We start from the raw sequence: 22,334 nt of genomic DNA, 5'->3' as shown, positions 1-22,334 counted from the left end.
AGTTGTCTCCTGTGGTGGTGGTGGTGGTGGTGGTGGTGGTGGTGGTGGTGGAGGTGGTGGTGGTGGTGGTGGTGGGGGTGGTGGTTGTTGTTGTTGTTGTTGTTGTTTTTGTTGTTGTTGCTGCTGTTCCTTGGAAGTTCGACGAGGTTCCTCTCTCTCAGTAGGCGGCTGAAACTCTGGTCCCCGCCGCCCGTCGGAAGTTTTAAGCTTCTTCTCGGGCAGCTTCTTGAGTTTCCGCCCTGAGATTGGTTTCCTGTCAGCTTCCCGTTCTGGTGATGTTTTACTAGGATGTTGCTTCCTGTTTGCCGTGGTGGCAGGCGTTGTCGTGGTTGTTTTACTTTTCGTTCTATTACCAGCATCGCTCTCGGAGGAAGTGGTGGAAGCAGAAACGTCCTTGAGTTCGTTCGAGAGCCTCCTTCGACCCGGACTTTCGGAATCGCTGCTACTTCCTGTGGAACTACTGCAACTATTGCTACTACTGTTGCTATCGCTGTTACTCGAAAGCACCGACTTCCGTTCGCTCGGTTTTCTAGGTCTTCTAGAGCGATTGTCCTTCGGAAGAACGTCTTCCTTTCTAGATAAGGATTCTTCCTTCTTTGTGGACAATTCTTCCTTCCCGGAAGAAGCTTCTCCTTTTCGAGACGAGGAGGAGGAAGAGGAAGAGCAAGACGAAGAAGAGGACGACGAAGATGAAGAACAGCACGAAGAAGATGACGACGGGGAGGATGTTTCTTCCTTCCTTGAAGAAAGTTCTTCTTTTCTAGAAGAAGAATCGTCCTTCCTAGGTTCCTTCCTTTTCCCACTCTCCGGAGATTCCTTTTTCGATCGTCCATCGAGTGTTTCTTGTTCGACTTGCTGCGCAGGCTTAGTGCCCATACCACTCTTTATGTGTTCCGCAGCTTTCTTTGCAGCCTGCCTTTGTGGTACATACGCCAAGATCTCCGTTCCATCTCCGAATTCCTTATCAAAATCATACACATCGTTATTTTTCGTCTCTTTCGACGGTTTGTTTTCCCTTTGCTTTTTGCTAGGACTTTTATCTTTTGATTGCTTCGTGGAGCATTTGGGAAGCTCCTCCACGGGAGATTTCACTGCTTCTGGCGTAGATTCGGGTACCGAATTGTCTTTCTTGGTTTGTTGTGTACGTTGCATGATTTCCGATGCTTTCTTCGCAGCCTGTCTTTGCGGCACAATCAACGCGGATGGTATGTACTCCTTCTTCTTAGCGCCAACTTTACTTTGATTCTCTTTGTTCTTCGTGCCTGTATTGTGATACGTTGACTCAGTGTGCCTGGAATCTTTGCCAAAACTCTTTTGCGAATTTTTCGACAAATTCGCCGCGGAAAATTCCTTGACGGCTGCTTTCGTGATCAACACTGCCGAGTGAGATGCGTGTTCCTGAGAATCGGAATCGGTGTCTGAATAGATGGCTGAAGCAACAACGTGTTTCGTTGCTCCGGCACTCAGCGGTAGCAATTCATCGCTTTCACTGCCAGAAGCGCTTCCTAACTCTTTCTCCATATGCTGAAGTGTGTGCGATCTACTGTTCACGAGTTTCTCGTTTTCACTGTTTTCTTTAAGCGTCGAGTGCAACTTGTCCACCTGTTGAGCAGTCTTTTTCGCCTTTCTATGCGATAATTTCGTTTTCGACGAAACGTTGGTTTCCTCTTCTGTGCTTGACTCGCTCTCGAGCTTCAAATTCTTCGATTTTTCCGACGTTTTCGCCTTTGTCGCATCCGTTTCACTGCTACTAACAGACGACAAATCACTACCGTACAGGTTCTTTCTTCGGACGGAGCCGTTGAAGTACAACTTTTTACTAGAAGCACCATTGAAGTCTTGTTGCTGCTGTTGTGGTTGTTGTGGTTGTTGTTGTTGCGCCTTTTTCTCATCGCTGATCGGTGAATCTATACCAGCGATTCTGGCAACGATTGTGTCGAAGTCGTGAGTGTGATCTTCTGAATCGGGATGAGAATACAGTCGATCGTAGATTGAAGGTCCGTGATTGGCTTCCATTACAGCCGCGGCTGCGGCTGGTGGTAAAGGTGGACCGGACATTACCAAGGCTTGTTTGTGAAAGGTTTGCTCTCGCAATCTAAGGAAAGATCGACATAGTTTTTCTCTTCTGCCGACCATGTAACATAGATTTCTGACTCTCTCCAGATCTTGGCGCAGTTGAACAAATGTCCTCATTTTTTCGAGATCCGCTGCTTGACCCTGATTACGCGATCCACTACCCGAAAGTTCTCCACAACGTGGTGCCAATAGCGGCTTATTGTGACCAGCCTACGAAATTAAACATTCGTAAATTAAATAGGTTTCTCTCTAGCAAAGATTAAAATGAAAATACAAATAAAATTCTATAGAGAAGCCTCATACGAGATAAAAGTAAATTTTAAAAAAGATTATTAGTACGATTGCTTTGTTCGTATAGCAGCATTTTTTTAGTATTATTCATACAATAAACTATAAATAATATATTAACATTTTGTAAGAAAAATTTAATAAAAAAGAATTTCAAGATTAATAGAAGCATCTGGACAAAGTGAATTGCATACCAAAGTACAAAAACTAACGCTAAATAACTGATCAAACATACGATCCAATCAACATATTATTCTTTCAAATGTCACTTACTCTTCTTTTAAGTTTCCAATAATTATAAATGTAGATAATGCCTTCGGGGTCCACGTCCAATTGCTGTGAAGCAATATCCTTTAAACTCACATGTTTGTCGAATTCTGCTTCGATTTCTTGCAATCTGATAAAGAAAACAATATTTTATGGTGTTACTAGAAAGTATCTTTTTATAACACAAATGATGACAGGAAAAAGAAATTAATTATTGATAGTATTGTATAAATGATTAGTTTATAAAGTGACTTACAGAAGAAACTCATAACATGTAATAAAAAAATTTAGAAAATAATAAATATGCATACTTCGCAGCACGAGCTTGATTTTTTTCCTCGGAAGTCATATCTTTTCTCTTGCGTCTTCTAGATTCTGCGTCCTCAGAGTCTGATCCTGCTTTGTCGGCTCCGCTTCCTATACCGCCTCCTGCGCCTTGAACTTTATCTTTTGTATTTGTTCTACTATGTTTCTGGCAGTAGGACTGTAAATTGAATTTTTTACAATTTCTTTCTAAAAAATTTCCAAAAACAATAGGTTTCTCGTTTAAATTATATAATTTTTTTTATGTAGAGTAGTCTAGCGTCTTTTCAGTTTATGTTTCAATATTATTGACGACAGTGCTTAATAAATATGTTCTATTTTTTTCTTTTTACATATATATACTGACATTTTAAAAATATATTTTATTTTTTGTATTAATGTTATAAGTTCAAAGTACCCTTAGTTTCACTCCATCGTCGGCCATTTCATCTTCGATGATTGCCTTCATTTCCAAGCCATACTTGAAGGCACACGTCACGTGATAAGCCGTCTTACATGTCTTTATACTGCACTGGATGCAAGCACCGACCCTTTCTCGGCACAATACACATATTAGGGCCCATCGACTTTGCTGTAATTAAAGTTTTATTATGAAGATATTAATAAATTACTTGTTTATTATAATTCACTTTTAAAATACAAAACAAGTGTCTATTTTTTACGAGCTTATATTCATTTATAAGTATAATATATGTACCGGAATGCTGGATATTTTAGTAATAGGTTCCATTCTTTCGACACAGCCAATGCTGACTTCTGGGATCCATAAAGCACAAGAGACATGAGCCCACTTTTGGCCACTGCGAGTACACTTCATAGCACCACCTTTGTTAGGACAGAGAACACAATCTGGTCGTTGACTTAGAGAACAAGTTCTGCATAGCCAGGAACCATCCGGTATTGAAGTAATTCCATAACACGCTTGATGCACGCATATGTTGCAGCAGTCGCAAAAGACCATTTCATTTCCTTCTTCAGAGTCAGGCTATTGAAAAGTTTTGACATTGAATAAAGTAATAAAGTGTGAAAAAGTTCTTATTCTTAATAATTTTTTGCATTCAAGAAAATAGAATCAGTCTAGTTATGTAAAAATCACTTTATTATAGAAATACTTTTATCCCAGGTACATATATTACTTAAATAGAAGATTTAACAAACGAAATACTATAACAATTTGTAATACTTGTTACAATATAATTGTTTTGTTATTTTAACTTGACCGATTCCAGTTCATGAAAGTATTAGAAAGACACTTACAGATCTACAGACGTCACAGATTACATTCTCATCATACTCAATACCAAGACCTTCTTCATTTTTTACAATAGTCTGTATTCTTTCCCAACAACGAACTTCCAGTTCTTCTATCACACGTTCCAGTTGCGATTCCGTGATTGGCAACTGACCAGACTAAAATATGATTGTTTAACATTGGATTATATTTATTTGGATTAGACACTGAAAAATTGTAGTTAAACATTTACTTTTATAATCTTACTATGAGATATAAGTTAAAGTTGATTTTATATAACTTATACAAACAATGTAAACTTCTTTTAATTACAAATTTGAATATATATGATATTAATGAGATACTTTGTAGTAATAAATAATCTATTTCTTTAATGTCAATATCAAATATTTGGAGTTTCAAATACCAATTCATTTAATAACTGTAATTAATTATGATTGTTACAGTAGCAAAAAGAAATAGGTACAAAAAATGAAAAAGAAAAATAATTTACTTAATGAAGAAATGATTAGATTCAATCAACTGCAAACGTTAAAATACAATTACATAAAACAACTACAACTTTACCTGGCACTATTAAAAAATTGTTTGAAAATTGAAATTACAGAATTTCAAATATACCTGTGCACGTTCGCCATTTAACACATCCAACCAAGCAATATCAGTGTCATCAAGGTCATAAGCGCAAGCTTTCTCTGCTCGTGCCGGTGTTGTGCTTAAATGATGATCTTCAGAGCTGAAGTAATCGTCACGAGATATCCTTACGAATTTCTTAGGTCTAGGAAAGCATTATTACCAACGAAAATAATTAGAACTAGTTGCCAAATAAATGGAAGTAACATTTTCTATCTACTTATACATTATTTATGGTCATTGTTCTCAATGAATTAAATAATTTGTGCAATACATGAATGGAGATTGAATAGACAAAATGTACATAATGATAATAAAATACTGTCAATATAAATACAAATAATAATTATAGTAAACTTGTATTCCTTAGTTGTGAATACAGTTATCTCTTGCACAATTTTTTTATAAAATATGTTTGACATATAGCTTGCACTTATTTTGAAATTTTGTGTACAATACTGATGCTTATTTAACAAGTTATAAATAATTTTTTAATATAAAGTATCAACTTTTGTAAATCCTCAAATTACACATGTGTACATATTAAAAGAACAAACAAATCCATATAGTACATCACAATAGTATAAACAAATTCAATTCCACTACTGACCTAATTCTTATGATGTAGTAATTACCAGATCATTACTTGTACCAATAGTTTTGTAATTTACAATTGAAAATTGCATTAACTATTCCCAATAAAAAAAGAACCTACTTAAGTCTCCCAAAGCCTCTTTAAACTTTTAAGCTACTATTATTTAAACTTATTTCAAAAGTAAATAAATTTTATAAGAAACTTACAGTTTGAATTCATTGTGTTGTTTTACGGGTGCTGCTTGCGTGATAGTGACTGTTGGTTCAGGAAGGGAATCTGGGTTGACAGGTACTTGAACACCTCTCTCCCATTCTTGCTTCCACTGATCGGTAATGACCCAATATTCATTGGGACTTAGTGGCTCGCTATCAGGTAATTTCATTGCGCTGATCAAATCCTTACGAAATAATTCTGCAGGAGCCTCAGCAGAGGAGCGATTGTATATACTAGAGATTTTGATGTCACTAAGAGGTCTGGGGGTCCAGGATGCCCCTCCTTGACTGGACGACGCCATCGTCTCCTCCTCTTCTGAGGGCCCCATGGTAGCTGCCAGCGACGACGAACCCGTCGCTGGACCCAGCCTACATTTGCGCCTTTTGATTGCGCCTGGGCAAGACGCCAAATCATTGTCGTTTCTGTTTATTCGTTTGCCTCGCTGTGCCATTCTACTATACCAAGTAAGCTAGCGGTACGTGGCACGTGCAGGTGAGCCGCGCGCACCCTAGAAGATTTTATTGTTCTCAATTATATAAATAATAAAAAGAAATTTAGAAAAACATTTATTCGACTACTCACTACATAGTCGTCCATGTATTTATTATCTAGAAAGCGGATTCCTCTCGGAGCTGTAACAAGAAAGATACAGTTATATAAATTTTATTCAATTTAGTACAAGAAAAAATTTAATATCAAGCTTATTTCAACAAATGATAACTTTGTCTCTGCACTATACGTGATTTCCTGTGCAAAACTGACAGTTTTTCATAAATAAAGAACTACTTGTGGGACACTGTACCAATTTAATAAAAGTATCACATGAAATGAAGCTTTCATGCTATGACACAATATTTGGAGCACATTGAAATCAAAATGAAAACAAAACAATACACAGAATTAACAATTAACACATTATATCAAATAAATGAGAATAAATAACTGATCACAAAGAAACAATTGAAACACAACAAACCTAAACATTAAATATTATACACAAACATAGTAGCAATATACAGTACCGAATGCATAGAAAAAAAAACAGGTGGAATGCAACAATTCGATCATGTTTCGCATGATGCACACTGTAACAAAACTTATAAAACTAACTGCAAATACTATTACAAAGAAGAAAATTGTGAAGTACAGATAGCAATTGGTATTACACAGTAATCACAAGCGCAAGACACAAAGCATTTCTTCGCAAGATAAATTTACAAAGGAAGCACTCGAGGTAAGAAGTATTCAGTAACACAAATTCACAATTCTGAGAACTAATAGCACACTAAAAACTTTGTGTAAGGATTCTAACGACGCAAAAGACGTTTAAGAGCATAAAAATCGGGCAAAAGGGTTGATGGTATAGACCGATTGTATTGCAGGGGGTCTGCGGCCGTTGATCCTCGATGGCCGCCGCGGAGAGGTTATAAATGGGGCAGTCCAGCAGGAGGAGTTATAATTCAAACGAAATCGTTTATCCGTAACGCTATAAGGCCCCGAGTAGTTGCAAAAACACAAGGATCTTCGAGAAACTGGTCGCCGTGGCGGGTGGCATGTAAACATTGCGACGGAGTTACTCCGCGGCGACGCTCGAGCGGCGCCGAGGCTCGACCGTGAAGAATCGCCGTAAGACTTTCGATGACTCGACACGTGGAAGTCGAGACTCGCGGTCGAGAATAGACGTCTAGAAGAAGATCGGGCGGAGAGTCGAAAATGCTCACGGGTCCATTGGGCTGGTGGTGCTCCTGCTGGCCGACAACATTGACAATACAGATGGCGACAGGCTCGACTCGCACACGAATCTCGACACACACGTATACACATCTGAACGCACACGTATGTGGATTCGAACGCACATGCACACGAGTGTAAGTAAATACACATACGCGACGTGAATACACAGGTACGCAGGAACGTGAATACACACGCACAAGATGTGGATACGAACACGCGAGCACAAGTTCGACACGCACACGCAAACATGAACACGCACGCGCGCGCAAGAGAGAGCAAGAACGAAAGAGAGAGACAAAGATAGAGATGGTCGGAAGGCAGTAAATGCCTTATTATTGATCTATCGACGGAGAGGGTGATTTCGCGCGCGATGATGCACGTGACGAATAATAGCCGGTACGTCTGATCCTTAAGGATCGAATTATTCTTCGATCGGTAGCTCCGAGATGGCAGTAGTCCGAGTACGCCTCTGTCACGGCAGCCTAACCAAGATGTCCTCATTAGCAATTCGAGTCGCAGCCGCGACTAGCTCGGTTTTACTCACTTCGTGGGCCGAGGGCTCCTGCCGAGCTCGCTCGTTGCCCTCAAATAGCCTCCGTAAGGACACCCGATGGCTTTCTTCCTCGCGCGGTGCACCGAATCGATATTATATTTACATTAATGTGGATACTGCTGTTTGGCGCCATCATGCCTAAAAAAATAACTGTCTGAGCGCGAGTCACGTGACCCCGCGAGAACACGGCAAGATCTCGCGATCGCTCTCATCCGTGGGTCACGAGAGGCTCTGGAAACGGAGCAGAATAAAAACCTCTGACAATAGCACCACGAGTATATTTATAATTAAAATTCTACCCTAACTAATTAAATTTCATCAAATACAAATATAAAAGAAAATCTCTCGATATGAATCAATTATAATTTGTAGTCACAAATTTTAAGTTGTATAAATATGTAAAAAAAATTATGTACACTGTTTACTCTATCGAGTTTTATTGCATATTCTTTCTCTTTGGTATTAGTATCGAAAAACGGAATGAAAAGAAAGCAAGAAGAATTTCTGGAAATCTTTTTATCTACATAAATTTGCAATTTATATCTAGAGAATAATATGAAATAAGTTACTAGCGATATCTAGGATTTTTGTTAAAAAATTGAATGCAATTGTAAGTGACCATGAAGTGACTAACAATAGTACTTCTACTCTGTAATTTCTATGTTCAACTTACGCTCTCTATCAAGCCTAAATCGTATCAAATAGTAATATATATATATATACATATAGTTACATAGTTTTATATATATATAGTTATATAGTTTTACATATATATATAGTTATATATATATATTATATATGTATATATATAATAAGAAAATAAGAAAGAGACGGTTCTTATAATGTACTGCGCAGTTTTTGTACAATAAAGTTGATTAAGAAGAATTACATTTATACTAGTAAAAACTTTTTTATAAAACATCGTAATTAATGTTCTTGAAAATGATACAATAATTATTAATTTACTTACTGAGAAATGTGATTTATATAATTCTTTTTTAAACAAATATGTAATAGTCTATCTATATTACATTTAACTTAAACTTCGTATAAATAAAGCACTGACTGTGAAGAATTTCATTGGCTCACTGTAACTGGTGTATCATAAGTTGACATATAATGATTAGAGTCTTCAAAGGGAACTGAAAGATTAATATTTATATATACAAATAGTAGCTCGTACAAATTCTATTATATTTATTTTTATTCAGGGCACAGTATCCTATCGGTTCATGTCGAGTGACGGGAAAATATCTTCCCCTTCTCTTTCAGTGTTTTTGATGTCGAGTTAAGATCGGTAGTGCTATCTATTAGCGCAAATGTAAAATATTTCGCTACAAACTTAAACAATGTTCCGTTAAGATCGCTATCTACATTACAAAATTACCTTTAAAAATTGTTTAATCTGATCACCGCTAGATGGCTATATTATTTCACTGACCATTTCCTTCGTAAATAGATTATCAATATAAGGATTAAACATTTAAAATTATATTCAATTCATTGAATATTCAAGATTTCTAAGCGCATAAGATTATGGAGAACTTTAATGAAAATATTTTGTGATCCGTCACGTAGTCAAATGAAAAGTATTAAACATATGTATTAAGTTATGTTACAGCTATTTCTTCTTAGAAAATGCAATGTTTTTACTATTCTATTATTAAGAAAGTAAAGATTAATTTATTTTCTTTGATTAGTTTAAAATATTTTGAAATACATGAGTTATTAAATCTAAGGAGAAATTGATTACGATGATTATTAATGTTTTAAACATTTCTTTACTTTGTAGGGGTTATGTTTACATTTTTTGTAAACTGCAGACAAGAAAATATTCAATTTTTTGCAGCTGATTTAATAAATGATTATTAAAAAATGGAACAGGTATTTTAAATAATATTATTTTTTTCACCTTGAATAAAAATTATACAACATGATTATTATTTACTATTCTACAGGATTTGAAAGCTAAAATTGATCAAGCCTGCAGAACGGCTGAAGAATTTACAAAGCTTTATTATGAAAGTTTGGACAAACGCAGATATGTGAGTGATATGAATATTTGAAATTAATAATCTAAATAAGTAAATTAAAAATTATGTACATAGAAGATACATTATTAATTATTAAATAGGTAAACAGTTGAAAGTATAATTAGTTCATGAACAGATAGAATTATGTGACTGAAAATAGTAAATCATTTGAAATTATTTATAGCTTATATCGAGATTGTATCTGGACACTGCAACATTAATTTGGAATGGAAATGGTATCGAAGGCAAAGATAATATACAGAAATTTTGGACAGATTTGCCACCTTCTGATCATAATGTTTTTACTTTGGATGCACAACCAATAACAGGTAAAAACCTTTACAAATGGTAAATAATAATGACTTTAAAAAATTATTAATTAATCATCTTAAACTTTTCAAGGATATTTATAAAGATTTAAAATTCTATATCATAGAATATTAACATTACATTTGTTTTTTCAAAAGAAATGCTTCTATCATAATATTTTAACAAATTCAACTTAAATCAAATGTAGTTTTGTTATATTTATAATATGAGCCAATATTGAATTATTAAATGTTGAAGTTCATGTGTATATTGATCTGCATTCATTATTATACAAATTTTGAAGCTTTCAATTAACGTGTATGTTAATAGGTCCTGAGGTGGCAAATCAACTGACATTCCTTGTAAAAGTTGGAGGACAAGTAAAATATGATGATAAAACATCGAAACCATTTAACCAAAGTTTCCTAATTACTGCAATGGGAGATAAATGGAAAATTGTAAGCGACTGTTTCCGAGTACAAGAAGTACTAGAGAATGTGAATTAAAATATGAAATAAGAAGTTCATTTTCAAAGTGTTCAAAGAACTATTTGATTCAATATTCCTTTTTATTTCTATCGTCGGTCTTATATCAATGTATAAAGCGATATTAAAATTTTCGTATTAGTGAATCAGTACGTTGGTCGATCATTTAGGAATAACTTTACACGAGAAAGAACTAAAAATAAATATAGATATAAATACTTAGACATAAATGTTACTATGATACATATCGTATAAAACATCGATTTCATATCCTTTGATGGTTCATCAACTTAAACATCCAATGATTAATAAGATTCTGAGAAGTTCTAGGTGTAAAACTTTTTGAACAAAACACCTATCAATCTGTAGTTCGTAATATTCCTTAATAAATTGTACAAATATTGTCTATAATTACTTACATTTTTAAGAAATCACATATAACATTTTTTATTTATATTAACTGCATTCTAATTGATACTAGCAAACATTCTTGAAGTCGAAAATAATTAATTAAAGAAGAGTTTGTGATTAAACATGACAGTTTGTAAATGAAAAAATTGCCATTTAGCTTAGTTCCTATAGTAGATGAAACAGTCTTTGTAATAAATCATTTTTGATTTAATAACAATCAATCTGAAAATTCTTTAAAATATACTCGAATTTTAAGTTACAAAGTTATATGCGACTTCTTGAAAATGATTATGTACTTACAAATAATATTTCACTGAATACTTTGTCTTAACAAACTAGAAATTGATTAAAATCCCAGTCAAAAATTTATACACTTAGTACTTCTCGTCTCGCAAAGATTCGTTCGTACGATCGCTCATGTTTTTTTTCCCCTCCCACCCTCTCTCACCCTCTTTTTTTCTCTAAAGTTGACAGACAAGTCGATCGGGGTATCACAGGTAGAAACGATGCAACAGAAATGGGGTGATCGGACAGAAAGGAAAGAAATCCCGGTTCGCGTAATTAGCGTTGTTGATCGATGTATTCTAGTAGCCATAACGTAGGCAGTGTTACAAGGAAAAACAGTTTGACTGGCGAATCGAGTGGCATTTTCATTCTCGTTGCGTATTTCTTACTATTATGTGGCCGAATAAAAAAAATTTAAGACACCGGATACTCTCCATGGAAGACTATTAAAAAAATATTAAACTAGTACTCTTAAATTAGTATCTTTAAATGCAGACTGACCTTAATTATAAGGTACATTAAATTTACTAATGTTTAATATGTTCAAATACATTCAAATCAATGGAATGAAATTATAACATTACATTCAGTCAAAGTTTAATACATTAAAGACTAAGTTAAAAACAAATTATTCACTTTTAAAATGATAAATGTAATGATTTAAATATTAATTAATCCATTTATGATTGATTGATGAATTAAAATGCAATTATACTATAAAAAATGTATAAGTGGTAACTAAAAAGTGAAATGAATTTGTAGAATTCAAATCTATATAAAATCAACAGCTTTTTGCCTCCTTTTTTGAAGTTCTTCAAGAAGTATCCAGAGTCTTTCATTTTCTATCAGCGCTTTCTGGAAGAACAGCTACGCGATAATACAGACAAAACAAAACGCTTGAGAATTTGATTAATTACACCCGCTGATTTACATAAATGTACAGTAGAACTTCGACATCGTTCGACCATATAATAAATTCGATTTTTGATTATCCGAGCACTTGATTGAACTTTCAATTATTCAAATACCACTTAGTCATCTTACTACAACTGTTATCTTGATTTTACAAATATTAAGCATTATACTTCAATAAATTAGAACATAATTTAAAGAAACTTTAAGATTGTGTGCGTTTAATACATTACTTCGTCAAATTATGATAAGTATATAGACGAAGATAAAATAGATTATTTTCAACGGTGGAACATATGGAATATAATTAAAAAGAAATTACAAGTTGTCTGATTAATCGAAATGTCAATCAACTTAGCGGTATTCTTCTGATTAGTTTGCATAATCGAAGTTTCACTGTACTGTTTAAGCATACCTGTTATTCGACTTACTCTATACAAATACAAAAATTGTTACGTCCTCTCACGCATTAAAATGGCTTACACGCTTAAAAGTTTCGCACTTACTTTTTATAATCTAGCCTAAGACTTTGCGTACGATATTACGAAGCACGGCGCAAGAAAGTTCGATGAAAGAACACCGAGACGTTTTACTCGACAACTACAATCACCACATTTATCGTATAGTGGACGAGTGTATAATTCACGTAGAGCTTCATTGATGCAGACTAAATATTGGATCGACGTAAAAGTAATAATGTTTAATTTAAAAATCAAGTGTTCAGTATACAAAAAGTATTTGTTGCTGTATTCATACTATATATATGTATATTTATATTTTTTTTTATGAACTGCGATTACTCGTCCTTTTTTTATAGGTTTAAAACTATTGTTAAAAAAATTGAAGGAACTAGTACGTTTGATCCTTATTTACTTATCGTATTTCTAGATTCACGTTGCTTTTGAGAATTATCATTTGTTCTCGCAGAACTTAGTACATAAAAAATATGAGTGAATTATATTTACGCACTATACGGTCCTCTTTTTTTTTGGTATTAAAGAATGACACTTTTATCATAACAATATCCCAAAACTTGAACGAAAATGGCTAATCGCAGTCTATAATAAGAAATGTATCAATGGAAAATGGAATACATTCTTCTTCAATTTAGTATTGATTTTTTGGATTCTTTTTCATTACTTTTCCATCAAACCGATATTAATTGAGGCCATGTTCGGCTTGAGGCCTTGTCCTTAAGCATTTTTCGCTTCGTGCACTCTCCAAGAGCAAAATTTTGACTCCAAACGAGTCATCTTCAGGGACAGTATTCAAAAATAATCGCCAAAAAGTTCAACACGAGAGAAATATTTTAAAAGAATCCCGAACGAAATGGGATAACAAATTCAAAAGAGTTTAATACTCAACACAAAACGAAAGGCATTCAAAGAAATTCAAAATATTTCCGACCGAGTATGGACACGTGAGTTTTGCATATTGTGCCAGATAAAAACGAGGACGAGAATAAGGGGTGGAGATAGAGAAAACGGTGTTCACCTCCCTGGTTTATCTTTGCACGGCGTTGACAACATCTTTTATTGTATTCTGGAGGTCGGTGAGAAGTCTTGTATTCTCTGTAACATTTCGAGTGCCTGCCGCGCGAAGTTGTCGCGCTTGAAGCTCCAACCTTGCAAGAAGTTCGCGGAATTGAAACCGTGCATGTGGTGCGATACCACTGTCTGCAAGATTCGTACACATTCCGTGCAACAACCCTACCTTATCTGAGAGCTGGAGCCAGCTGCTCATTACTATCGTCGAATTACTTTTCAGATTCAATACGCTGCTCTCAATTAACGTTGAAAGTTCCAATACGGCCTGTTTTGCAGTTCTTGAATCTGTGTTCTGCTTACTTAGGTCATCTTCAGTAATTTGAGTCTTCGTACAATTCGGTGTCGCATAAATTGAAGAGCAAAAGTGTTTTGTCGAAGAACACAAGGGTTTTAATGGTTTCGCTGGAACAACCGGTTTCTCTGGTTCAGACGGCGGCCACAGTCTAGCATCACTTTTGCTTCCAGAACTATAAAGAAATGTGACGTTATATAGCAATTCAAACCAATTATTTGAAAATATACAATAATTTTTATTTAATTGTATATAACATTCTATATTTATGTAATTAATTATGAAAACATTTATATGCCGAAAATTAGTAGAATTATTGTTTAATTATCAGACATTAATTTATAAAATTTAGTATTCATTGACAATAGTAGATTCATGTTATGTACCTCTGACTGCGTGTTGAAGCTCCACTGTGATCCTCTGGTGAGTCTTCTGTCTGGTCAAAAGTGTCTGGTTTGCCACTGTTTCCCCGAACACTAAGCTTTGGACTATGAGGCTGGCTATCACAAGACTCCTTATTTTCCCAAAGCTTTTTTAAGCTACTGATACTGCCAGTACTTCTGCGCTTGTCATCTTGTTGCTCTTCTGATTCTGAAGACTGTTCTGTAACATTACTTCTTTCTTCCGAGGGCTTTTCCTTTTCTGCATTTTCAACTTTTCGCAGTCGGGCCTTAAAGTCAATTATTTGTCCATCAGATGTTTCTTCCTTTTGCGGATTATTCCGTTTGTCTACCCTCTTCAATTTAAAACCGACATTTCCACTGGAGAGGATGGACTCAGTCACTGGAGAAGATACCGACGAATCCTTGTAAGTGTTGTGAATTTGTTGCTGATCTTGTATTACCTCGTTCGTTTTTAAAGTTGATACGGCATATTCATTTTGGGCGTGTCTGTTATAGTCAGATAAACGCAAAATATATATATATATATACATACATGCATAGATACATCTAAAAATAGATGACAATAATAATATTAAGTTTATACTATGCCATGTAAAATATTTACAATTCCATTCATCAAATGGAAGATTAATACAATTAAAATAATTAAAATAATTAAATTAATGTGTATAAGAAAGACACGATTAATATATTAACTGAAGGAAAACTGTGATCATTAAAAAGTATTGAATGTAAACTTGAACTGTTTTACCTACAAATAGGACTATATGAAATTTATTCTTTTAAAAAACTGTAACCCTCTGAAATTAAATAAATCATAAAATACAACTTCAGTTACCTCTGTCCAGCCTCCATATTAAAACTGGCGCAAAGTTCCGATAACAACTGCGACGCCGGATCGAGAGGTGCAGATGGAGTACTACTTGTGACTCCAGTTTTTTTCGTAGTTACGCCATGTTTCGTTTCTGCACTTTGTTTAATCTCATTTATCAATTTCAGTTCTAACATTTCTTTCATGCCAGGTTTACGCTCGAAACTATCAGGAGGTGTACTCGTAGAAATTGGTGGTGGAGGTGGTGGTGGAGGAGGTGGCGCTTCTTCTGGTGGACCTACAAGTTCAATCGTTTCTATTCTGGATTTAAACCCCGTTCTTTTATCAGAATTTCTACAAAGGCTGTCTTGCGTTTCTCTGCGTCTTAGATTAACTCCAAATCTCGAACTGGCTTCTTTGACAGAAGGCTCTGCATTACTAACGTCATTTCTATCTTCCTGTTGTTCGCTTTCTTCTTCTTTCGTTCGCCAATCTGTACTCTTCGCCTTTCTTATAGAAAGAGGAGAACTTCTCACTTGAGAAATATCAGCACAAGAAATAGGAGGCGGAAGGTCAGCCTGTTCTAGACCAGAAAAAGTTTCGTCTGGGGGAGGAGGCAAATCTGCAGGTGGAGGTGGAAATTCCAAATCGGCTAATGATGGTTGAATGGATCTCGAAGGACTTGCCGTACGAAAGTTTGAGTTATTTGAAACTCGAAACGTTCTTAGACCAACACCATCAGATTGATTACTCTTTCTTACAGCCACTACTCGGCCACGAGGAGAATTTGGAGGTTGATACGTATTGACAACACCGCTTGAAGAATTGCTGCGAGTCATTTGCGGTTGACTTCGTAGATTGCTTTGTCGAGGAGAGAGAGATCTATGTTGCGAACCATCGTGAGTAGCTTCGTGTTGCTCCACTGAGCTGGGTGCTATAGAAGAGGCTACTGACGTAGATTCTTGATTCGATGGCATGCCGCTTTGACGAAGAGACTCAAGATACGCGCCAATCCTAGCACCTTTTGGCAATGTACCATAACGATTAATAGCTCTTTTTACGTTCTGTACTTCTAATGCTCCCACTTGTACCAGCTAAAAAAATAGTGAGATTTCATAAATGTTATACAGAATTTAGGACATGCTATGAAATTCTACATGTAATTAATTTAAATTGTTAGAAATGTACCTTTTGCGGTAGTGGTTCTTTTGATGGGTAAGGTCTTGGTTTCATTTGTTTTTGAGTACAGGCTAGTCCAGGTATGGGTTCCGGTGACGTTGAAGGTTGAGAGATGAAATTTGGTTCCGCCGTACCCTGAGAACCCTCTCCGTCCTCCTCGATTTCGCAGCCTCCTGCAGCAATCGTTCCTTGAGCCATCGTCGCGAGATCTCGCGCAATACCTGAGTTCCCATTTGACAACAAACCGTACCGGTACATATTCTCTTTCTGCTTAGAGTCCTTTCGCTGAGAGCGAACATGCTCCGTAAGCTCAAATAACGAAATACAAACAATGTCTCTTGAAAATTAAAAGTAGAACTTTCTTGATAAATATTAAGTTTTCTTTATATTAGTACTTTATTAATCTTCATGAATACATGTATCAATTTGATCAACTTACTCATAAATTAGTAAGAAAATAAAAAATACAATTACCAAAATAAAGTCATCTTTATGATCTTTATGACTGTTTGAGCAATTTTAATCTTCCAACTAAGGATAAGGAGAAAGATATAGATGCAGAAGAAATCGAGCAAATAAAGCTGGATACAGAGCTTACGGTAGGAAACTGAAGCAGTGCGTGCACGTATCAGTACGCTCGATTAAAGTAGAATGGAGATACCTTCGAGAATCTTATCAATACCATTTAGATCCGTGGCATCGTCGAGAGTCATGGTGTTCGTTTCAGTATTTTGAGTATCTTGTTCTTGGTATGCAGAGTCGCGGAACGAACTGCACGATGACAGCAAGCTGTTACCCAATCGGTAAGTTATTGTATAACAATATGAGCAACACTTGTGGATATTTTAATTGATCGAAACCTCGGTGAACAAATAGTATATTCAACAGTATAATAAATAAAAAACATTTTCATTATTAAATTACTATTTGAAATAAACATAAAAAAATTTTAACAGATGTAATGATCGAGGTTTCATCGTATCGAAAATAAAAATAAACGTCGCACCTTGTTCTTTTAGGAGGTGCTGGAGCTTGTTTCCCTTTTTTATTTGTGGAGCGCCTCATTTGTACGATGTTACTATTATTCTTACTCGACAAACCGCCTGTGAATGTACTCAATTTTGTTACGGAACTGGTAGTATCTATGATAAATTGATCAAAAAATCATCATTTTTATCATTAGAAAACACACTAGTTCAGGTACGATAATTTAAGATGGATAAAATAAAATATGACTCAAAATGTATATTACCTGAAGTCGGTAATGGTTCAGAGACAAGAACAAGCCCATGAATATTTCCAGTACTACCAGTTTGAGATTTCTTATATGAAAGTAAGGGAATTTCTCCTCCACCTTGAAGTTGTTTCTCGACTTCTGTAATAATAAATTCCCAGATGCAAATTAAAACGATAGGTCGTATTTCGATTTATATCATTAATAAAACAAAATTATATAGTTTAATTAAAAACACTATAAATATTTACATTAAAATTCAACGATTATTTTACCTTCGGTAATACTAGATTCCTGAAACATATTCTCAAGAGAGTGATGGATCTCTTTGAACGTAGGCCGGTCAGCAGCAGACCACTGCCAGCATTGCCGCATTAATTCATACACTTTCGGTGGACATCCAGGAGGACACTCCATTCTATAGCCTTTCTCCAACATGTGATAGACATCCGTCAAATCGACGCCAGGATACGGGGACATACCATAGGTTGCTATTTCCCACAGCAAAATTCCAAATGCCCATACATCAGACTATGCAATAAAACAAAACAAAACAAACAAATAAATAAATAAATAAACGAATAGCTATGAAATAAAGAGTATAAGTTTGTGGCAATAAACCTAGATAAATATAATAAAACAGAGCTAAAAAACTGTTATGTTACCTTCGTAGAGAATTTATTGTAAGCTAATCCCTCTGGAGCAGTCCATTTTATAGGAAATTTCGCTCCAGCATGAGCTGTGTATGTATCATCTCTCATCAATCGAGCTAAGCCAAAGTCTGCGACCTTCACCAGATGATTTTCACCCACTAGGCAGTTTCGAGCCGCTAGATCTCTGTTTCGAAAGTCGCGATGTTAACGCGAACTTGTTTCTTAAGAGGAGAGGGCGATGAAATTTAAAAAATGTCTCCTAACTAATGAATGAATGTATTTTTTCGTGCAGAATATGGATATCAATATTGACACTGTAATCTGTCATGACTTTTCTTCAGCAAGCCTTGTGATACTACAAATCGTTTCCTAAAAATAACTACTTACAAAAAAAATACTCTAAATGTAATGGTTACTTTTTAGTATAATATATATCATCTTAAAGTTAACTCTTTACTGACCTCATAAACTATACGAAAAAGTAACTACTACATTTTTGGTATTTTACTTGTTAGATTTTTGTTATACTCCTTTTTTTGAGGGAAACAAAAAAATTACACATAACTTTAATTTTTTTAAAAATTCTAAAATAAATATGCAAATGTTTTATAACGATTGTGATATGTTATAAATTAATTTTATATTAGTATATGTAGTCAATATTTGAATAAAAATTACTATTAACAATATTAGTAAACATAAATTAAATAATTAAAATACTATTAACAAAAACACTTTCATTTTTATAGCAATCTGTGAAGGGATATAAGCAATGTAGAAGCAATTCTGTATTTACCACAAAAATTTTGAACATTATACCTATGAATGAAATTTCTGCTTTCCAGGTAACTCATCCCACTGGCGATCTGTGTTGCCATATGCATCAAAACGACGGCATTGATTTGATGTTTGCTCTCGTTCCGTAGATAGTCTAGCAAATTTCCTTTGCTCATAAATTCTGTAATGATGTAGAAAGGTGGCTCACGGGTACATACACCTAACAACTGAACTAGATTCCTGTGCTTCATCTCCTTCATGATTGCAGCCTCCTCCAAAAAGTCTTTTAGAGCCATTGTGTCCTCCTATCAAATATTCACAAATTCTTTTTCAAATTTAAAAACTTAGAAATGTAATATAATAAGTTATTTTAATTTAAATCTAAGATATGTTTGGAGTCTTAGCATATTTGGGCATTGCACATTTTATAATAAAATAATACAAAATTAATAATGATGATAATAACAACAATAAGAACTAGAAGACTGACCTTTAACGTTTTCACGGCAACGGTCATATTGTACCTCTTCCATACAGCTTCATAGACATCCCCATATTGTCCCCCTCCTAATTTATGTCTCATGACTATGTCTGTTCTATTGATTTCCCATTCATCCGGTTCTATAAAATAACATCACATTAATAGAAAATATAATTTCTAAATTAATGTCTAACTACTTTTTATGTTGTCCAAAGTTTATCGAATCTCATACAATAAATATTTACTGTAAATATAATTATAATTTTTTCATAATTTTATATGTACCTGGACTCAGTGGAAAAACAGTAGGTTTATTGTGCTTTGGTGCAGGATAAAGTAACTGTGTGATTAGCCCATCAGCAAGCATTGAATGATGATGTACTAATTCTGCCAAAGTGTTAAATTTGCTTTCATTTGTGACAAACATCTAAAAAAATAATGTTTCTCAATATTACATTTAGATCTAAATATTATTTACTATTATTATATAATCAATATGTACCTTTCCTTCACTGTCTTCATTAATCCTATAATGGTAGACTCTACCCTCATATCGCAAAGAAATACTGCGTTGACCTGGGCTACTTTCTGACTCACGAACCAAGAAACTGCCATTTATACCTGAACTCAAGAGATACTCTGCAGTATTCCTAGATGTCCTTCCATGATACCAAGAATGTTTCTCCAGAGAATTTACTGGCGTAACATAATTTGAAGGAACCCAACCGACTTGGCCAGTACTTGAATGAGCTTCACACCATTCTCCACTCTTATTATAACTCAAAATACGAACTTGCTCTCCTACATTTAAATAATTTTAAAATCATGACACAATTTCTTTTTTAATATCATAAATATACAACTATATATCTGTTTACCAATATTTTTTGTGAACATTATATTGCAAAGAACAATTACCTTTTTTAAGACTGAGCTGATTTTCTCCACCTGCTTGAAAATCATATAGAGCAACAAATAGTTGTGGATCATCCTCCTCCTGTGCCAATAGGTTTTCCTTACTAGTCCACCTGTAGCAAACATTTCAAGTTCCATCTGAACCTTATTATACATTAATCTCAATTGTAAAATATTAAGCATGCTTCTAAATACAAATTATTAAACTCATTTACAAGAATTTAAAATACATAGTGCCATATTGATAAATAATGATCGAGGTGATATCTTTAAACTATTGAAAAAGATTATTTAGTAATATATATAGTTAAAAAATTGGCAACAAAGGCACATATATAATCTTAAGATTGTATATAATTTAAACATAATTATAATTCAATATGCTATCTTCTATATGTCAATCCTTAATGTGACAGAAAGAATTAATGTTTTTAAATATGATATCGCAAAAGATACAATAAAAGTTAACCTGTTTGCAGCCTCCAAAAGCCCTGTAGAAGGAACTCCAGGATGTTGCTGAATATTCACTTGTTGTGAAATTGGCTGAATGCCGGAACCGCTTGGAGGATCACCATCTGGTAATGCCGGAATGTGAGGTAGCGGTCTGCTTTGTAAAAGAGCTTCTACACAACATCATAGTATTGTTTTATATAAATGACTATAAATTAGTGGAAAAAATAAGAATCTCAGTTATCAAATTTACACGTAATAAAGTTCAATAAAATGATATCTAGATGGATAGGTCATTGACATAATTTGTTTAATATAATAATCGTAACACTTTGTATTATTTCTTTCACTATCATATACATTCGTACAAGATATATATAATATATGAAATAAGTAATTAAAGATTTATTTTTAATCAAATAAAAACCAATTATGCTTAGAATAATAGAAACAAATTTACATAGCAAACGGTTTAAACACAAGAATGGGAAACTAATTCACAGTGTTAAGTTATTTTATAATTGATGCACTTTATCAACAATTAAAAGTTAACAACCAATTATTAATTTAATAAGAGACACACATATATGCACATACATGTATGTGTGTATTAATTATATAACCAAGCTATTACATTCAACTTAGTATTTTTTGTATATAATATATTGTGACTTTTATAAAATTATTTTATATACTTTTACATTTAAGATCTATTTTAAAGTAATATACGAGTGTAAGATATAGCATGCAAGAGTGAGGGAAAGAAAGTATGAGAGAGAGGACAGAAAAAAGGGGCGGAAGTAAGAAAGAAATAGAAGATAAAAAGCGAAAGAGTAGGATGAAAATAAGGAAAGGAAGTTACCGCTGTGCTCGGTAAATATATTGGAGCCAACAAGACGCGATTCCTTAAGGTTCCTTGGCTGTTTACGCGTCTGTCGCGCAGTGGAGCCGGTAGGAATGATTCTTTCCTTAGTTTGTTGAGCACCCATAGTTCCCGAATTGGCATGCCCTTAGATTAATCCCGGCCGCAAAACTGCCGGGGCCGTTCACTCGGCACATTCACTTTCGGCCTGTCAATCTAACTCCCGATCGCATCTCTCGCCGGCTTCTGCCGACGACGAGAACACCCGAGATTCACGAATCTCACCACAACCCGAACCCTCTATTCACATTTTTGACCAGCACTCGAGATCGACATTCTCGCCATGTTTGACAGCTTCG

The 22,334-nt window shown here is 34.6% G+C and overlaps 3 protein-coding genes across 8 annotated transcripts in view; 1 reads left to right on the top strand and 2 right to left on the bottom strand.

Annotated features, from left to right (window-relative positions):
* Positions 1-9,179, bottom strand: part of Rno (PHD finger protein rhinoceros) — a 19,472-nt gene extending 10,293 nt beyond the window's left edge. The window contains 12 exon segments of the mRNA XM_076322536.1: positions 2-84; positions 86-2,286; positions 2,638-2,761; positions 2,943-3,115; positions 3,353-3,526; positions 3,653-3,940; positions 4,213-4,365; positions 4,829-4,985; positions 5,642-6,156; positions 6,231-6,280; positions 7,927-8,166; positions 8,906-9,179. Coding sequence (XP_076178651.1) covers positions 2-84; positions 86-2,286; positions 2,638-2,761; positions 2,943-3,115; positions 3,353-3,526; positions 3,653-3,940; positions 4,213-4,365; positions 4,829-4,985; positions 5,642-6,099 — 3,811 coding nt within the window. The 5' untranslated portion in view covers positions 6,100-6,156; positions 6,231-6,280; positions 7,927-8,166; positions 8,906-9,179.
* Positions 8,816-10,912, top strand: Nxt1 (NTF2-related export protein 1). Of its 3 annotated transcripts, none has more exons than XM_076322545.1 (5): positions 8,816-8,834; positions 9,728-9,819; positions 9,894-9,980; positions 10,153-10,297; positions 10,608-10,912. In XM_076322545.1, exons 2-5 carry the CDS (start codon positions 9,811-9,813, stop codon positions 10,781-10,783), a joined length of 417 nt encoding a protein of 138 aa, XP_076178660.1. In that variant the 5' UTR covers positions 8,816-8,834; positions 9,728-9,810; the 3' UTR covers positions 10,784-10,912. The 3 variants fall into 3 exon arrangements, with proteins under 3 accessions (XP_076178660.1, XP_076178657.1, XP_076178658.1); XM_076322542.1 differs by lacking the exon at positions 8,816-8,834 and adding an exon at positions 9,368-9,524; XM_076322543.1 differs by lacking the exon at positions 8,816-8,834 and adding an exon at positions 9,461-9,606.
* On the bottom strand, positions 9,913-22,334 carry Abl (tyrosine-protein kinase Abl). 4 transcript variants are annotated; one of them, XM_076322537.1, is made up of 16 exons: positions 21,976-22,334; positions 21,133-21,286; positions 20,667-20,776; positions 20,251-20,549; positions 20,034-20,175; positions 19,758-19,888; positions 19,310-19,572; positions 18,503-18,674; positions 18,113-18,368; positions 17,856-17,978; positions 17,610-17,745; positions 17,265-17,392; positions 16,613-16,824; positions 15,452-16,518; positions 14,596-15,099; positions 9,913-14,384 (listed from the first exon to the last, which is right to left on the bottom strand). In XM_076322537.1, exons 1-16 carry the CDS (start codon positions 22,100-22,102, stop codon positions 13,874-13,876), a joined length of 4,335 nt encoding a protein of 1,444 aa, XP_076178652.1. In that variant the 5' UTR covers positions 22,103-22,334; the 3' UTR covers positions 9,913-13,873. The 4 variants fall into 4 exon arrangements, with proteins under 4 accessions (XP_076178652.1, XP_076178653.1, XP_076178656.1 ...); XM_076322538.1 differs by having other exon boundaries at positions 17,286-17,392; XM_076322541.1 differs by having other exon boundaries at positions 16,613-16,776; positions 17,286-17,392.

Source organism: Ptiloglossa arizonensis, chromosome 10 (assembly GCF_051014685.1).
Source record: "Ptiloglossa arizonensis isolate GNS036 chromosome 10, iyPtiAriz1_principal, whole genome shotgun sequence".
Lineage (NCBI taxonomy): Eukaryota > Metazoa > Arthropoda > Insecta > Hymenoptera > Colletidae > Ptiloglossa > Ptiloglossa arizonensis.
Note: the sequence above shows the minus strand (reverse complement) of the source record. Positions and strands in the feature narration are given on the sequence as shown.

Excerpts from the sequence above, each read along its gene's own strand:
- Nxt1 (XM_076322545.1), top strand. Across the intron at positions 9,981-10,152 it reads GTTTGGACAAACGCAGATAT|CTTATATCGAGATTGTATCT; the intron begins GTGAGTGATATG and ends AATTATTTATAG. Across the intron at positions 10,298-10,607 it reads GGATGCACAACCAATAACAG|GTCCTGAGGTGGCAAATCAA; the intron begins GTAAAAACCTTT and ends GTATGTTAATAG.
- Abl (XM_076322537.1), bottom strand. The coding sequence starts at position 22,102 with ATGGGTGCTCAACAAACTAAGGAAAGAATCATTCCTACCGGCTCCACT. Across the intron at positions 21,287-21,975 it reads TATATTTACCGAGCACAGCG|AAGCTCTTTTACAAAGCAGA; the intron begins GTAACTTCCTTT and ends GATGTTGTGTAG. Across the intron at positions 17,979-18,112 it reads GGAATCTAGTATTACCGAAG|AAGTCGAGAAACAACTTCAA; the intron begins GTAAAATAATCG and ends TTATTATTACAG.